This window comes from Pelophylax lessonae (assembly GCF_965119305.1).
Source record: "Pelophylax lessonae genome assembly, chromosome: 5".
NCBI lineage: Eukaryota > Metazoa > Chordata > Amphibia > Anura > Ranidae > Pelophylax > Pelophylax lessonae.
Genome location: NC_138772.1, coordinates 54,514,760 through 54,532,951, shown reverse-complemented (window position 1 = coordinate 54,532,951; position 18,192 = coordinate 54,514,760). Strand labels below are relative to the sequence as shown.

The following is an 18,192-nucleotide window of genomic DNA, read 5'->3' as shown; positions in this document are numbered from 1 at the left end:
TGTTGTTATGGTATATGAAAACACTGGACTCATATTTTTTCTACCTCTCAGCCTGGGATTTTTGTCCACCCACGCTCCAATGATGGCTCCAAGCAGGAGAACAGAGGCGGCTACCACGAGCCCATAGATGGCAGTCAGAAGTAAACTGTTTCCATACAGCTCTACTAGGAAGAGAGACACAGCAAAATGCCACATACGATCCCCCTGTAAAGAAAAAATAATGGATAAAACCTGAGCCTATCCAGTAGAGGATTGGTACCACATACATGGGATTTGTGTGTTTAAGGAACAATTGTACAGTTAACCTAAAACCCTCTAACCCCACTCTTCTGTTTTACTGTATATAGTCCCCATCACAGATTTGCTCACATGGCCACATGAAAGTCTATGAGGTCTCAGGCACAGTCGGTTCTGAAGAGCACTTCTCAATGAGGTGATGTAAACACTGCAAAAGGAAACGGCTCTGCTACAGAGGTAACTAAGAAGCCGTTATAAGGATTAGTTCAGAAGAGGTGGAAGGGGTTTGGGGTGGGGGGGGGGTGGGGGTAAAGGATTGTGTGGCTAAAGGAATGTGTGGCAATACTTATGAGGGAGATCAACTTTTAGTTACAGAGTCCAAAAGCACAATTTTGGGGGATTGTCAAGGCACCTGCACAGTTTAATGTTTACATAGCACCACCCCATGGCTGTGGACATGCCATGGGGTAGAAGAGCGATCCCTACTCCTCTGATGATGCATCTGGTTGATAAAATGCCATTACTTGCCGGTGTTGCTTACTCCTAATCCCTGATCTCCATGTGACCTCACTACTCTGTGTAATGCTTACTCCTGACCTCCGCAAACTTTTGTCCATATAGTGTGCATTAGACCTAAATGAAGAATATTTTAGAGGGACAGAGGGGTTTAGCCACAAAACCATGGCTGTCCTTTCTAATGAGGGACAGTCAGGAGCTGTTTTCATATTGCAGGTCCAGAATGGGTAACCCTTGTCAGGTTCATAGGACATATACAATTTATAGCTCTGCAGACCAAAATGACAAGGAAGAACTTCGGTTTTCAAATATTCTTACCCAGGTCGACAGAGAGTGTCCAAGGTAAATTAGAAACTTTGGGGACGTCAGGTAGTTGACACAGGATCCTGCAACAAAAAAGCATGTTAGTCACTTTGAAGAATATGCACAAAACTTTAGGGATCTCGTATATACTGTGTAAATATATATATATATATATATATATATATACAAACCCGATTCCAAAAAAGTTGGGACACTGTACAAATTGTGAATAAAAACAGAATGCAATGATGTGGAAATTTCAAATTTCAATATTTTATTCAGAATACAACACATAGATGACATATAAAATGTTTAAACTGAGAAAATGTATCATTTTAAGGGAAAAATAAGTTGATTTTAAATTTCATGGCATCAACACATCTCAAAAAAAGTTGGGACAAGGCCATGTTTACCACTGTGTGGCCTCCCCTCTTCTTTTTATAACAGTCTGCAAACATCTGGGGACTGAGGAGACAAGTTGCTCAAGTTTAGGAATAGGAATTTTGTCCCATTCTTGTCTAATAAAACCTTCTAGTTGCTCAACTGTCTTAGGTCTTCTTTGTCGCATCTTCTTCTTTATGATGCGCCAAATGTTTTCTATGGGTGAAAGATCTGGACTGCAGGCTGGCCATTTAAGTACCCGGATCCTTCTTCTACGCAGCCATGATGTTGTAATTGATGCAGTATGCGGTCTGGCATTGTCATGTTGGAAAATGCAAGGTCTTCCCTGAAAGAGACGACATCTGGATGGGAGCATATGTTGTTCTAGAACTTGGATATATCTTTCAGCGTTGATGGTGCCTTTCCAGATGTGTAAGCTGCCCATACCACACGCACTCATGCAACCCCATACCATCAGAGATGCAGGCTTCTGAACTGAGCGCTGATAACAACTTGGGTTGTCCTTGTCCTCTTTAGTCCGGATGACATGGCATCCCAGTTTTCCAAAAAGAACTTCAAATTTTGATTAGTCTGACCACACAACAGTTTTCCACTTTGCCACAGTCCATTTTAAATGAGCCTTGGCCCAGAGAAAACGCCTGCGCTTCTGGATCATGTTTAGATATGGCTTCTTTTTTGGCCTATCGAGTTTTAGACGGCAACGGCGAATGGCATGGTGGATTGTGTTCACCGACAATGTTTTCTGGAAGTATTCCTGAGCCCATGTTGTGATTTCCATTACAGTAGCATTCCTGTATGTGATGCAGTGCCGTCTAAGGGCCCGAAGATCACGGGCATCCAGTATGGTTTTCCGACCTTGACCCTTACGCACAGAGATTGTTCCAGATTCTCTGAATCTTTGGATGATATTATGTACTGTAGATGATGATAATTTAAAACTCTTTTAAATTTTTCTCTGAGAAACTCCTTTCTGATATTGCTCCACTATTTTTCGCCGCAGCATTGGGGGAATTGGTGATCCTCTGCCCATCTTGACTTCTGAGAGACACTGCTACTCTGAGAGACTCTTTTTATACCCAATCATGTTGCCAATTGACCTAATATGTTGCAAATTGGTCCTCCAGCTTTTCCTTATATGTACATTTTTTTTAACTCAGCATTTTATTGTTTTCAAATACATTACATACTTATCTACAATATATCGATAACATTTACATCGCCACTTCACCCAGCCTCCCCCCATCCCGGCAATAAATAATCAAAACACACGATAAAACACAAAAAAAAAAAGAAAAAAAAAAAAAAAAAAAAAAAAAAAAAAACCTCCTTCCTTGGAGGATACACACCATGTGATTCCCTTATGCCTTCTGCACAACAAACAAAAAAAGAAAAAAAAAAAAAAAAAAAACCTCCTTCCTTGGAGGATACACACCATGTGATTCCCTTATGCCTTCTGCACAACAAACAAAAAAAAAAAAAAAACACTTCTTTATACCTTCTTTAATATCCATTAGTGCACTTTGACCTTCGACCCGACAGGGAGAAGGAAGTTTGTACTCTCCCACCCGTGAATAGGAACATAATATAACACACAAACATAAACAACAAAAACATAAGAGGAGGGGAGGTGGAACCCTTCCCTACTCCCCCCATGTCATATACCGTGAGCATTTCACTCAATTCGTGAGACCACACACCAAAACACGTTAATTAACCCCCCATTTCGCCAGCCCTCACAAATCCAAACTCATCCGTGAGAAAAAGAAAAAAAAAAAAAAAAAGAAAAAAACCCCACAAGCGCCGACACAGAAATCATTTCTCTTCGGCATAAGGAAGAAAGTCCTCCCCTTTCCTCTCCCCCTGTCCTTGACAGCGGGAGGGAAGAAGAAGAAGAAAAAAAAAAAAGGGGGGATGGGGGGAGAAAAATCCCCTACCCAGACAAGACATACACAACATATATTCCGGATAACCCGCCTAATTGTCAAACCTCACCTATCTATCTCCTCCACTGTCACACCCGGTATAGAGAGAGCAAGACAGAAGATCGCAGAAGAAAGGAAAAAAAAAAAAAGAATTTGAAAGCAGTAAAATTAAAAAAAAAAAAAAATAATAATGAATAAAAATAGCCTCTCTCCCGCCCTCTCCAACCCACCTCCCCCCCTCCCCCCCGCGCCCGCCCCCCTATCCTACTGTCTGTAAGTATTCCTCTGAGCATGTGAACAACGTCCAGGGTTGCCATCGTACCCTATGCCGCTCTTCCATACTTAACCGTGCTGCAGTTAATGATTCCATCCTCTGAATCTCCCTTATTTTGGAGAGCCACAAACGTACTGTTGGGCTCTGAGTCTGTCCCCACATAGCTGGTATACAGGCCTTCGCTGCGTTCAATAAATGTATCAAAATAGAGTTTCTATATCTTTTAATAGAATTACTCGTACAATGTAGTAGGCACAATGCCGGATCTTCTCTTACCTTAAATGTTGTTAATTCCTCAATTATTCGGGCCACCTCGTTCCAAAACTCCCCAATTGCTGGGCATGACCAAAATATATGTATCATAGTCCCCCCCTCTTCTCCGCATCGCCAACATTTGTCCGAGTTTTTTCGATCCATTTTGTGCAGGATCCTCGGCACCCTATACCATCTGGTTAATACTTTATAACTAATCTCCTGATATCTGCTGGCAATTGATGCTTTATGAGCGAGTCTCAGGATTTTATTTACTTGTTGTTGATTGAAAGAGACAGCAAGATCTTTCTCCCATTTCTGCACAAACCTCGGACGGTGTAGGTCCTGTATACCCCCTAGGAGCGAGTACATGTAAGATAGTACATGCGGAATTCGCTCCCCACCCTCACATAAAGACTCAAATGGTGTTAATGACCTTGGGATATACCCACTATTTTGTAGCTGTTTACAATAGTGTCTGATTTGGAATGCACTAAAAATGTCCAACTTCCCTTCGGGCCATGTCATTATCTCTTCAGTAGTTGGTGGATCACCTTGAGTCCATACGTCCCTCAGACGTGCTCTACCCGCCTTGGCTAGCTCTATAATTTTCCCATTGGTATTCCCAGGGATAAAAGAGGCGTTTCCTACCAACGGCGTCAAGGGTGAGACCGAGGGTGCTACTGCTTGATGGTTTTGTAGTTTTGTTGCTATATGTAGCGTTGCCCCTATTGTCGGATGGGAGAGTATTTTGTCTGTTTTCAGAATGGGAGTCCATGGGGCAACTGGTGTAGGAGAATTCATAATCTCTCTTTCCATATGTGCCCACTGTTTGTGTGATTGGTTGCAGTGCCAGTCATACACCCTCATAAGCTGGGCCGCCCTATAGTACCGTAACAGGTCAGGCAATCCCACCCCTCCCTTTGCCTTCGGGAGGGTTAAGATCTGCATCCCTATACGGGGAGATTTTTTCGCCCAGATAAAATTTCGAAATAAACTTTTAACCTGAACAAAGAAAGCCATTGGTATTGTAATTGGCACAGCTTGTATAACGTACAGAAGTCGGGGCAGCACATTCATTTTTAAAGCACTACATCGGCCAAACCATGACAATACCAATGTCTGCCATTTCTGTACATCAGTCCTCAATATCTTCAGAAGTGGGGAGAAATTTACCTCAAACAAATCCGAAGGTTTTGAAGTGATATGTATTCCTAGGTATTCTATTGATTGATTGTTCCACTGAAAAGGAAAACATTGCCGCAAGTTCTTATATTTTCCTGCAGGCATAGAGACGTTTAATGCCGATGATTTAGATATGTTTATTTTGAAAAAGGATACCTCTCCATATTTACTAATAGCGTCTAGTATTTGTGGGAGTGTTTTTTCGGGTTCTGTCACAAAAAATAGTAGATCATCTGCATACGCTGCCACCTTGTGTTGTCCCTTTGCCACATTAAGTCCCGCTATTTCCGCATTTTGACGTATATTCCACAAAAGGGGCTCTAGCGCAAGAATAAAAATCAGTGGGGACAGAGGACATCCCTGGCGAGTGCCGTTTTTAATCTGAAAGAAGTCAGAATTCCACCCATTTACCCTGACCGCCGCCGAGGCCCTAGAATACAATGCCATAATGTAAGTCAACATTCTTTCTCCTAGGCCAATGTGCGTCAGGGTGGCCCTGATAAAGTTCCAGGCCACCCTGTCAAAAGCCTTCTCGGCGTCTACGGCCAACAGCATCATTGGCACTTTCCGTCGTTGCGCATTGTACACTAGGTCCACTGCTCGGGTGGTGTTGTCCCTCGCCTCTCTTGTAGGGACAAACCCCACCTGATCATAATGGATTAGGCTCGGTATGTATGGCAGAATCCGGTTCGCAATCATCCTTGCGAATAACTTGGTATCCAAATTCAGCAAGGAGATTGGACGGTAACTTCCACATATCGTTGCATCCTTCCCATCTTTGTGGATAAGGGTGATGTACGCCCGTAAAGAATCTATTGGCATACTTCCTCCCTCCCCAATATAATTCAAATGCGCTAGTAGAGGAGCTTTCAGGATCTCAAAAAATTGCTTATAATATACAAAGGAGAAACCGTCTGGACCGGGGGCTTTGTGTGGTTTTGTCTGCGCCAAGGCCAACTTAAGCTCTTCCTCTGAAATCCTCTCCTCCATCACGCTCGCCTGGTCCGGTTCCAATGTCCGCATGTCCGAATTTTTGATATATTTGATCGCCTCGTCGAAGCCAGCCCCCCCCCCACTCTGGCTGGCTCCGAGGAGGCGATGTCATATAATCCTTGATAAAATCTACTAAATTCCTCTGCAATTTCTTCTATTCCAGATATTTTTTGTCCCCCTTTTGCACGTATATGGTTTATTACCGTTCGTTTCTGCGGTCCCCTTAAGGCTCGGGCCAGCATCGCCCCCGGTTTGTCTGAGTATTCATAGAAATGTCTTTTTTGTGCCACTAAGGATCTCATAACTCTCTCATATAGCAATTCATTGAGTTTTTCCCTGGCCTTCGTTAAGGGCGACAGTTGTATCTTCGCTACTGTTTTTTTATGCACTAAACTCAAAGTCTCTATCTGAGCCAACAACTCAGCAATCTCTCTCTCTTTTTCACGTTTGCGTTTGGCACCCAACCGTATCATCACTCCTCTGATGACACACTTGTGTGCCTCCCAAATGCTCGATGGCGTCGCTTGCTCGCTCGTGTTTTCCTGGAAATACCTTTCTAATTCTGTCTGAATCTCTGTTTTTGTTTCTATTGATTGTACTAGGATTTCGTTCAATCTCCATGTCGGTGGCCTTTTTGGGCCTGCTTTAAAATTTATTGTGATATGGATAGGTGAGTGATCCGACATGGAAAAAGATCCAATCTGGGACGACACTACTCTGGATAGCTCTGTCTGTGAAATCAGAATCCGATCAATCCTGGAATATCTATTATGTATTGGGGAGAAATACGTATAGTCTTTCTCCTCTGGATGCATAATTCTCCAGGGGTCAATTAAACTAAGCAGGGACAACTCCCTGCTGAGTTTTTTCAACCGAGCGTATGGTAAATGTGACGTTCCCACTGACGTATCCAACATAGGCTCGGCCGCGTAATTGAAATCCCCACCCATAATTAGTGAACCCTCTTGGAATTCAAGGATTATTGGTGTCAAAAGTAATAGAAAAGCCAGCTGGCTACTGTTGGGGAAGTATGTATTTACCAGAGTGATCATTTTATTCCCAATCTTGCCTTTTAACATTAAATATCTTCCCTGTGGATCTGAGCGCGTGTCGATATGGGTCCAAGCAACCTCTTTTGCTATAATAATGCTAACTCCCTTTGACTTTGCTATTGGAGATGGGGCATGGTATGCCCACGGGAAGTTCTTATTATGTAGCCTCGGAATTTTTTCATGTTTAAAGTATGTTTCTTGAATAAATGCAATCTGTGTTCGGCTGCGTCTCATGTCCAGCAGCAAACGTGATCTTTTTTCGGGGGTTGAAAGCCCCCTGACATTTAAGGACGTAATTTTAGTACCTTGCATTCTACCACCTTCTTACCTGATCCTTCCCTGTCTTATTTTTATTCCTATCTTACTTAAACCGACAGGAATCTCACGACTCCCTTCCCACTAAAACTTCACTTATATAGTACAGCGGGGACTAGGGCGGGAGAGGGGGGAAGGAGAGAGAGAGGGAAGGGACAGGAGAAGAAAAAATCAGGAGAAAGCAAAAGGAAGAGAAAGAGAAAAAAAAAAAATAGGGGGGAGTGACCCCCCCCCCCTAACCTCTTCCCCGTTCCCCTCCGCCTTCCGCTCCCCCCACTACCGGTGTGTCAGTGTGTTTGACTAACTTTGGTCTACTCTTGACCTTGCGTACCACAACGCGTCCTATTTGGGCGGGCAATCAAGATGCGCGCCGTGAGGAGGACTTCTTACTACCTTTACGAATAACACGACATCCACAAAAAAAAAAAAAAAAAAAACAAGGGACAAAAATCAAGACAACAGACCTTCGAGGGTCCGTGCGTCCCCGGGCGTCCGCCCTTCTCACACAACTGTATCGGGTGGGTTTGGATTTGGGGGGTTCTAAATGGGTATCATGCAGCACATTAATAGTACATTATATCACAACTCACCACATTATCATATATCACAACACCCCTTGATTTATCAATTCCAGACCCGTCTTATGGCAACCCCCCTCCACCCCTTAACCCCAACCCCTTGTATGTATGGTCCAGCAAGCCCCCCTCCCCGTAATTACGGCCATTACCTTTAACAAATAGCTGATACCTGTCTACCCATCTACTTAAATTAACTTGGCCCGCTAATTATTCAACACATCCCGACTTCGGCCCATCTGTCTATCCACCCTCTCCCTCCTGCTACTTAATTCCTCGAGAGCTAGTTCTACGGTATTAATACATCTAACCAGTCTGCTACCTCAATTGGCTGTATTTTTAAGAAAGAAAAAAAGTCCTTGCAACTGGTCAGGCCATCTCAAAATAAACATAGAGTCCTCCTTCTTTATCCTTATGTGGAATGGGTGTCCCCAATGGTACGTTGCCCCTGCTTTCCGAATTTCTTCAAGCAAAGGCTTGACCGCTGCACGCATTCTTAGTGTCTTTTTAGAAAGGTCTGGCAGGATCCTGATCTTTGACCCTTCGTAATCAAAGGGGCCCCTATCCCAGGCTTTCAACATAATTTGTTCTTTTTGAGCAAAAAAATGAATCCTTGCTAATACGTCCCGGGGGAAATCCGCCCCCACACTACGTGGAGCTCTCACTCTATGGACTCTGTCTATTTCAATGGCCTCTGTAAGGGGTCGTTCCAGTAGGCCATTGAATATTTCACCGAGCTTACCCCTTAATTCCGTACTTGAGATATCTTCAGAGAGACCCCTGAGACGTATATTGTTCCGACGTTGTCTGTTCTCCCCGTCATCCTGTTGTAATTGTAGCGTGATAAATTTATTAGCCATTGATTTCTGCACAGCCTCAATATGTTCCACTCTCTGCATTAACTGACTTTGACCATTCTCTACCACCACAATCCTGCCATCCAAATTATTAATCTGTCCCTTTAAGGAGGTTATTTCAGTAGTTAAAGAACTTACTATGTTTGCAGCTATTTCCATCAAGTCCTTCTTAGTAGGCATCATGGCTAGGATCTCCTTCCAGCTCTCTGGCTGCGTTTGCAGGGCTTGAGGTGATGGAGACTGTGCTGTTGGCCATTCATCACGAACTGTGGATATCTCATCCCTTTTTCCGCCTATAAGTTGTTCTTGGATTTCCTTACTGTTACCTGAGCATTTAGCGTCTTTTTTTGCCGCCATCTCGGTGTTTGCAGCCGGCCGCTTTGGCGCCATACTAGCGCGTTCTTCCACCCCTCCACTCCGAGACCCCCGGAGAAAATATGTGGAAATATCCACGCTCCGGACCGACAGGCCTTGGCTCCTCACACCGGGCACTTCTCCAGCTTGCATGAGCTGATCACGAGCACTATTCAATTGTCCTCCTCTGCTTGCGCCTCTGAGGGAAATCCACCACCATTCACTCCTCCACAGCTATATACTCCTTCGGCATGCTGGAGGTTAAGCGACTCTCAATCCTCTGTAAGGCCCCCACCGCCTCCGCTCGCCACTCCAGACACAGAGTCAGGATCCGAACTAGCGCGGGGTTGCCCTCGTGACTTCAATAGCGTACCTCCGCCGCCACTCGTACCCCTGCTTGCGGAGCTGCACGCCGTCCGGCTTCGGCTGTCCCCACGCTCAGAGGCGGTGTGTGAGCTCCGAGGTGAGCCGCAAGTCTCGCGAGGTTTCCGGGGAGGGATATGCCGGGCTACCGCTGATTACGGGCGGACGCCATTGCGGAGAGCACGGAGCTCCTCAGCGAGCCTCCTCACGGCACCATCTTCCTGCCACGCCCCCGACAGCCTACCTTTACTCAGCTTCCAGCTTATATGTACATTTAACTTTTCTGGCCTCTTATTGTTACCTGTCCCAACTTTTTTGGAATGTGTAGCTCTCATGAAATCCAAAATGAGCCAATATTTGGCATGTCATTTCAAAATGTTTCACTTTCAACATTTGATATGTTATCTATATTATATTGAGAATAAAATATAAGATTATGAGATTTGTAAATTAGTCCATTCCTTTTTTACTCACAATTTGTACAGTGTCCCAACTTTTTTGGATTTGGGTTTGTATATATAGTTCCAGTAATCCATGTCCTTGGTCTGCTTGTCTTCAGCAAACTATTTGCGGGCATTCTTGTGCATCATCTTTAGAAGAGGCTTCCTTCTGGGACGACAGCCATTCAGACCAATTTGATGCAGTGTGCAGTGTATGGTCTGAGCACTGACAGACTGTCACCCCCCACCCCTTCAACCTCTGCAGAAATGCTGGCAACACTCATATGTCTATTTCCCAAAGACAATCTCTGGATATGACGCTGAGCTCGTGCACTCAGCTTCTTTGGTTGACAATGGCGAGGCCTGTTCTGAGTGGATCCTGTCCTGGTAAACCACTGTGGTCTTGGCCACGGTGTTGCAGCTCAGTTTCAGGGTCTTGGCAATCTTCTTATAGCTTAGGCCATCTTTATGTAGAGCAACAACTCTTTTTTTCAAATCCTCAGGGAGTTCTTTGCCATGAGGTGCCATTTTGAACTTCCAGTGACCAGTATGAGAGAGTGAGAGCGATAACATATAATTCAACATACCTGCTTCCCATTCACACCTTGTAACACTAACAAGTCACATGACACCGGGGAGGGAAAAGGGATGATTGGGCCCAATTTGGACATTGCCACTTAGGGGTGTACTCACTTTTGTTGCCAGTGGTTTAGACATTAAAGCAGAGTTCTAGTCCCCAATTTTTTTTTAAATGGTTTGCTGGGTTCGTTATAGCTTCTACTTTTTGATTTTAAAAATGTTAATAATTTGTTCCTTCTTCTTTGTTTTAAATCAATTAGATCTTACCTGATCTTGGAAGCAGGCAGGGGCCATTGAGGTTGTGGTCATCTGAAGCCCGCTTGTGTTTATTTCCGGGATTCGGTGCAGCTGGCTACCCAGCATGCACCTCCCGATCTCGCACCTGCGCTGTAATGACACATGGCACAGTTTCTTCATTATAAAAAAAAGGGGGGTTTTGGGACTTTATATGAGGCACATAAAATGTGTCTCCATCCCTGGCTATATGAAAAAGAGAGGGGGATGGGACTTTAATGAGGAGCATAACTAATATCAGCCCAGATATGACAAGTGGTCATAGCATTGCATAAGCAACAAAAGAAAATTGTAATAAAAACCAACATTTAATGGCTACTACAGCATGTAAAAACCTTGGAATACCATGGCAATAAATACATAATATGATGAAAACAGTACATCACAATGGTGAGGTCATAACACATAGATATGAAACTGGGTTGTACAGAGCTGGTTACATATAGATTCTAATAAATGTATAAGGTTGGTAAATATTGGATGATAAACACTATACAAGCCAACTGGGTGAATTAAACGTGAAACTTGCATTCTAAATTGCTCAGCGTATTTCGTAGAACACTTTCTACTTCTTCAAAAGCAGGTGCACAAGAGAAGGTCTATGAAAAATGTATGAAACCAAAATAATTAAATTGTTGGCAAAGAGTGTATGTAATTCAATATATATATACCAAAGAATAGGGACAGGAGGGGAAAATAATCCCCACCAGACAAGTGTAAACCCCTCCAATAATTTACCTTACAGAGCCGGCTTGGGGTGATATGTAGGTGCTGAAGGTCAAGGGCTGTCTAAAACGTTCAAAACGGGAACTGAGGGAGTAATATCGAGGGCACAAGCATGTGCAAGGACCATAAGTAATACAGATCTCCATTGTAATGAATGAAGTAGTGGAATAAGGTAAGACAATAGGAATTCTGAGGGTAAAAAACAAAGAAAGTAAAAAAAAGTAGTGGAAGAGTATATACACGTTAATATTAATCCATATATATATATTGACTTAACGGCATATGGTGAATGGCTGCTAGTTGAATCCCAAAACGCCAAAAGAGAATAGAGAGAAGGAGTCCATGCTAGTAGTGCACGGAGGTGCCGCTCAAATGTGAGACTGTAATAGAACGAAGCAACACTGACACTTTTGCTAGCCCCACGTCCCTTGGTTGTTTTTCTGGGTGGATGTGCATGCCCAGAGTTGCCACGTTCGCCATTCACTTTCGGGAACTGAGATGTGCTCCGGGTCGGGTGCCCTCCCCCCCCCAGGGGGAGGAGGTGGGATTGCCTGCAACGAATGGGCGCCACGCCTTCCACGCCGTAGATGTGACATCATCTTTATGGCGCCTATGCCGGCGTGAAGGTTTCCATCGGCGTTCCAACTCACGAGGGATTTGGCGCCATACACTCGAGCGGCAATAGCCGCTCTTTTGATGACGTTCCCCCCTGTGAAGAGCGCCCTGCGTGATGCTGGGAGGCATCAGGGCCAATCATGTGGGGGTATATTTATACCCCCCCTTCTTTTCAGGACCATACTTGTTATTTTACAATCTCTCTTTTGACTCACGGACATTTTGGACTATGGACATACATGGTGACAATAGGTAATTTGAGTGATGGTGTTTTCATTTCATTGATCTAACTTTGTTTCCTTCGTCTTCACTTTTGCTGCCATTTACTTTCATCCATTTTCAAGGTATTTTCCTATTCACTCTGGCCACACTTTTTACTTTTATTCTATCTTAACCTATATCTTATTTGAGTCGTTTCACTGGGTGTTTTCAGCACTATTCGTTCTATTACAGTCTCACATTTGAGCGGCACCTCCATGCACTACTAGCATGGGGACTCCTTCTCTTGTGAAGGAATGTGATGAACACTATGAATTAAGCAAAATGTCTATTTTTCTATGTCTGTTTCTCTGTACATGTACATATCTTTTCTTTCTGAATTCCTTACTCAAAATGGCCGTTACTAGATACCCCCTCCATCGAAATGGAATTTTGTGAGGAAGATGGAGCCTTGGCACAGTGCCTAGATAACATTCATAAACTCGAAGGGGACTACCTTATAATGGACATGACTAACCAGAAAACTGCAAATAATCAGTATTATGCTAATATTATGCTTATGACGTACTAACATATGACACCGCCTACTAACTATTTAACTCGCTGTACATTAGAAATAAACAGGAAGTATCATTTACCTGAACAATGTGTGTCAGTGTGATCTCCTCGTGCATGCACTACAAGTACCAAATAATTAGACCCAGCAGCGGAAATCTATTTTGAGCCTGATTGAGGTTGGCGAATCATTACACTCTCTATTCTCTTTTGGCGTTTTGGGATTCAACTAGCAGCCATTCACCATATGCCGTTAAGGCAATATATCTATATGGATTAATATTAACATCTATATACTCTTCCACTACTTTTTTTACTTTTTTGTTTTTTACCCTCAGAATTCCTATTGTCTTACCTTATTTCACTTCATTCACTACAATGGAGATCTGTATTACTTATGGTCCTTGCACATGCTTGTGCCCTTGATATTACTCCCTCAGTTCCCGTTTTGGAAGTTTCAGACAGCCCTTGACCTTCAGCACCTACATATCACCCCAAGCCGGCTCTGTAAGGTACATTTTTTTGGGGGGTTTACACTTGTCTGGTGGGGATTATTTTCCCCTCCTGTCCCCATATTTTGGTATATATTGAATATACACTCTTTGCCAACTATTCAATCATTTTTTGTTTCATTCAAAAAGGACAGATGCTGCACATGCTGATATACAATAAGTACAAAGAGGAGTACTTCACCAGCCCATGGCGCTGTCCATGTGTTCACCTCCTTTGTTTGTATGTTTTTTAGCTGAAATGTCCTGGTTGCTGCTGCTCCTCTCTCACTCCACTGGGGGGGGGGGGGGGGCGCGCGGATCAAAACAATTCAAATCTGTAAAGAAAAGCGCACGCAACCTCGGGCAATAACGCTTTAATAAAGGACAATAACACAGTACATTGGAATTGCACTCACACTTTTCCTTTAAGGCATTCGCTTTACAGCATTCCAACAGAAGCTACTCGCTCCTCCCGTCCCTCCAGATGGTGACTCTGCGGTCTCCTCATCCGCGGCTGCCGCCGCTGTATCCCCGCTCTCCTTCACTTCCTGTGTTGCCTGGTCACCGGATGCCGGTTCTAGTGCGCCTGCGCACTATACGGACGTGATCTACGGCGCCTCAGGAGAGCCTCAGCCAAAGCCGGAGCAACAAGTTGTACGGAGCTGCGAGGTGGGGGATTCAAGACACGGGTGCATTGCCTTTGCTGTTACTACGGACAACGCGTTTTGGAGTCGGAGCCTCCTTCCTCAGGTCCCACCAGAGTGCAATTCCAATGTACTGTGTTATTGTCCTTTATTAAAGCGTTATTGCCCGAGGTTGCGTGCACTTTTCTTTACAGATTTGACTTTTTTGTTTCATACATTTTTCATAGACCATCTCTTGTGCACCTGCTTTTGAAGAAGTAGAAAGTTTTCTACGAAACACGTCGAGCAATTTAGGATGCAACTTTCATGTTTTATTCACCCAGTTGGCTTGTATAGTATTTATCATCCAATATTTACCAACCTTATACATTTATTAGAATCTATATGTAACCAGCTCTGTACAACCCAATTTCATATCTATGTGTTATGACCTCACTATAGTGATGTACTGTTTTCATCATGTTATGTATTAATTGCCATGGTATTTCAAGGGTTTTACATGCTGTGGTAGCCATTAAACGTTGGTTTTTATTACAATTTTCTTTTGTTGCTTATGCAATGCTATGACCACTTGTCATATCTGGCCTGATATTAGTTATGCTCCTCATTTAAAGTCCCAACCCCCTCTCTTTTTCAGTTTCTTCATTAGGTGATTTCCATGGACTCCTGGGATAGATGATGCCGATATCCCTGGAGCCCATTTGAATCGCCTTATGACGACATCGGCTAGGTGGCTGGGACCAGACTTACCGCGTCCACAGATCAAAAAAAGTTATTTAGACATTTAAAAAAAAAAAAAAAAAAAGATATTATCTATTTAGTAATGCACTGCGGGAGGTACTTCGGGGGCGTAGCCAAGAGCGGCATGTGAACAGACGTGTCTCACAGAGCTCCCGCCGGCATCCGTCCAAACTGATCCTCTTCCCGTTCCCACAGCCGGGTTACCCTGCAGCCACCGATACCCGATAGCCTCGCGGATGTCTGGCAGTCTTTACCTGTCTATTTACCGGGTGATGCGGCGCCGCAAATAGCGGGAGGAAGCCGCAATGCCAGGAATCCAAGAAGCCGCCATGCTGAGTCTATCACAGAAGTCCATCAAAGGAGACAAGCCTGCGAGTTCCAGCAAAGTCAGTAAGCCGCCTAAATCCACCTCCAATGAAGTGCAACGTGACATGCGTTTTTTTTACACAGAAATCCCCCATTACAGGGGGGGAAGGAGGTGAGTGCGGGGGCGGTGCATGAATTGCGCCTAGTGGAGCCCTCAGTACAGGGAGGGAACGAGCCCATGGACACCACTATTGATACTACAGCAGTGGGGGTGCAGGATGGGGACCCTGGGGACACTGAGCAGCCTACCCTAGCGGATATATTTTGGGCAATCCAAAAGTGCAATGCTTCTGTGGATCATTTACAGGCCCAATTTGGTAACTTGACTGAAGCAGTCTCCTTGATCCGTCAGGATCTGCAGAAGGTCAGCAAACGCACAACTGCGGCTGAAAGCAGGATAAGTGATTTGGAAGATCAGCTACATCCTTTAACAAGGATTTTCAGGACACTGTTCGGCTCACCAGGGCTCTGGAAGCAAAGGCTGAAGACATAGAGAATCGCCTTCTGCGAAATAATGTCAGGATTGTGGGTCTCCCAGAAAAGGTGGAGGGTAGGGACCCCACGGCATTCATTGAACTTTGGTTGACTGACATCTTTGGTAAAAATGTTTTTTCCCCTCTATATGCAGTTGAGAGGGCTCACAGGGTCCCCTCTCGCCCCCTGCAACCGGGCCGCCCCCCGCGTACTATGCTTGCATGTCTCCTTAACTACAATGATAAAGAGACTGTATTGTGTCTCGCAAGAGAACACCGTGATGTGCAATATAAGGGAGTTAGAGTTTCATTTTATCCAGACTTCTCGGCGGAGGTCCAAAGGAGTAGAGCGAAGTTCTCTGCAGTTAAACAACGCTTGAGGCAAATGCAGGTGATATATGCCATGCTATATCCAGCTAAACTGAGGATTACTGCAGGGGGCCAGAGTCCCTTTTTTGAAAACCCTACAGAGGCCTCCACCTAGATTGACCGTAATGACCATCTCCTGCGCCCTCGTCCACCTCCACCTGAGGGTGATGGTTGAAGTAGGCAAATCTACAACTGTGGACTAAAAGGCAGGCTGAAGTGGTGAATTCTTATTTTTTTTTTACATGTACCGCTGTGGAACCATTATGGGAACTTTTACTCATTTTTTCTATTTTTTGAGCTCAGGGGATTTGACCATTCTGTGGACCTTTGGTTCAATTATTTTCATTTTTTTCATATAGACTATTATTTAACATTTTGTCTTTGATATGCAACTGCTGGGTTTGGTAGTTAGGAAAAATGAGGTGCAACTCTTTCCCACGTATGCTCTTATCCAGAAAATATGGAACAAAGCCCGGCAGCTTCAACAGGTGGTAGGGTTTACTAGTTTCAGCTCAATTTGGAACAATTCTAGATATTCTGAATTAGCCAAGGTGCCCCACGGGGCTAGGTGGCAATGAGTTGAAACAAATCATTTGCAATGGCACCCTCAGGTCCTTTGATGACCTGAGGGAATCATATCCCCTACCAATATACATGAAGTTTTACTATTTGCAGCTTAAGCATGCAGTTAGAGCCCAGGGCGGGGTGGATATATGGGTGCAGTCCCCCACCCAGGAGAAGTACATTCATCAACATAGGGGAAATCTGGGCAAATTTGACAAGCTGTGGGCCCCCTGGCTAGCTATGCCGAGGTTGGCACCGATGGACCTGGTGTTGATAGGCTGCTGGTGGGTGGTGGGCAAATGTAGGAGAAAACCTAAGTGAAAGAGGATGTTGATAACCAGTATGGTGGAAGAAGACTGGTGGGTCTCGACACTGCGGGTTGTTATTTGATGCGGCAAAAAAATATAAAAAAAAAAAAGGGAGAGGTACTAATTAATGGTACTATGTATAATTGCTGATTGGGTGTTGGAGGGAATTGACATCTGTATTATTTGTAAGCAATGAGGGGGTGAACCGGTCTTGGTCTTACTGTTATGTTTTTTATGTGAATGTTCAATAAAGTCTTTCTTGATAAAAAAAAAATGCACTGCGGATGGCCATTTGGATGAAAGTAAATTTTGGATAAAAGTAAAAGTAAATTTAAAAAATGGGTGGAACTCCACTTTAATGGCTGTGTGTTGAGTTGTTTTGAGGGGACAGCACATTTACACTGTTATACAAGCTGTACACTCACTACTTTACATTGTAACAAAGTGTAATTTCTTCAGTGTTGTCACATGAAAAGATATAATAAAATATTTTTTTTAAAAATCTACCTTTTTTTGAAAAAAATCTATGGGTGGAGAGCCCTGTGTGTGTCCATAAAGAAGTTCTCATGTTGCGTGTATTTCTGCAAATTAGAACAAATTCAGTACTCACCAGAACAGCCCATACATTTCTGGTTCCCTGCTGTTGCCATGATTTTTTGTGTTTGATAGCGGTTTTAATAAATTCCTCGTCGCCGCTGCAGTATCATACAGTATCATACAGTTCTCCACAATGTGAAATATATTGTGGAAAAATAGAAGTGCCTGAACGTCTTGAATTTTTTGCAGACTTCACTATTATAATAGCTGAATGTGGAAGCTCAGAGGAGGATGGTATGGCACCTGACCTGTCTCCATCATCTGTTCACTTCTGTTCCTCCTGTTTCATTACATTCCTGCTCTTCTTATGCACACGCTTCCTCCAACTCACAAAGACTGCTTGCATGACGCTGGTACAAAGCCAATCACAATCTAAAGATTTACATGTGAACGCCCCGGTTGAGTCTGTTCTGTACACAACTATATGAATGCAATACATTAGACATGTGACAGCCTCAGGCAGAGGAAAGTTTATAAATTAGCCTTATTATTGGCCTTGCATAATACAGAAATGCTACAGGGGTTCCAACCCTACTATCCAAAAAAAAAGTTTTTGACTTATACTGTAACTACCTTTGCTTTCCATACATTTATTATGCCTAGGTTCACAC

At 43.8% G+C, this 18,192-nt stretch overlaps 1 protein-coding gene across 1 annotated transcript in view; it reads right to left on the bottom strand.

Annotated features, from left to right (window-relative positions):
- Positions 1 to 17,776, bottom strand: part of LOC309556349 (ferroportin-like) — a gene marked incomplete at its 3' end in the record, with an annotated part of 46,351 nt that extends 28,575 nt beyond the window's left edge. The window contains exons 1-3 of the mRNA XM_082258804.1: positions 17,595 to 17,776; positions 1,072 to 1,139; positions 45 to 204 (exon numbers count right to left, since the gene is read on the bottom strand). Coding sequence (XP_082114930.1) covers positions 45 to 204; positions 1,072 to 1,139; positions 17,595 to 17,634 — 268 coding nt within the window. The 5' untranslated portion in view covers positions 17,635 to 17,776. The remainder of the gene's footprint in view (positions 1 to 44; positions 205 to 1,071; positions 1,140 to 17,594) is intronic.
- Between the last annotated feature and the right edge of the window lie 416 nt (positions 17,777 to 18,192).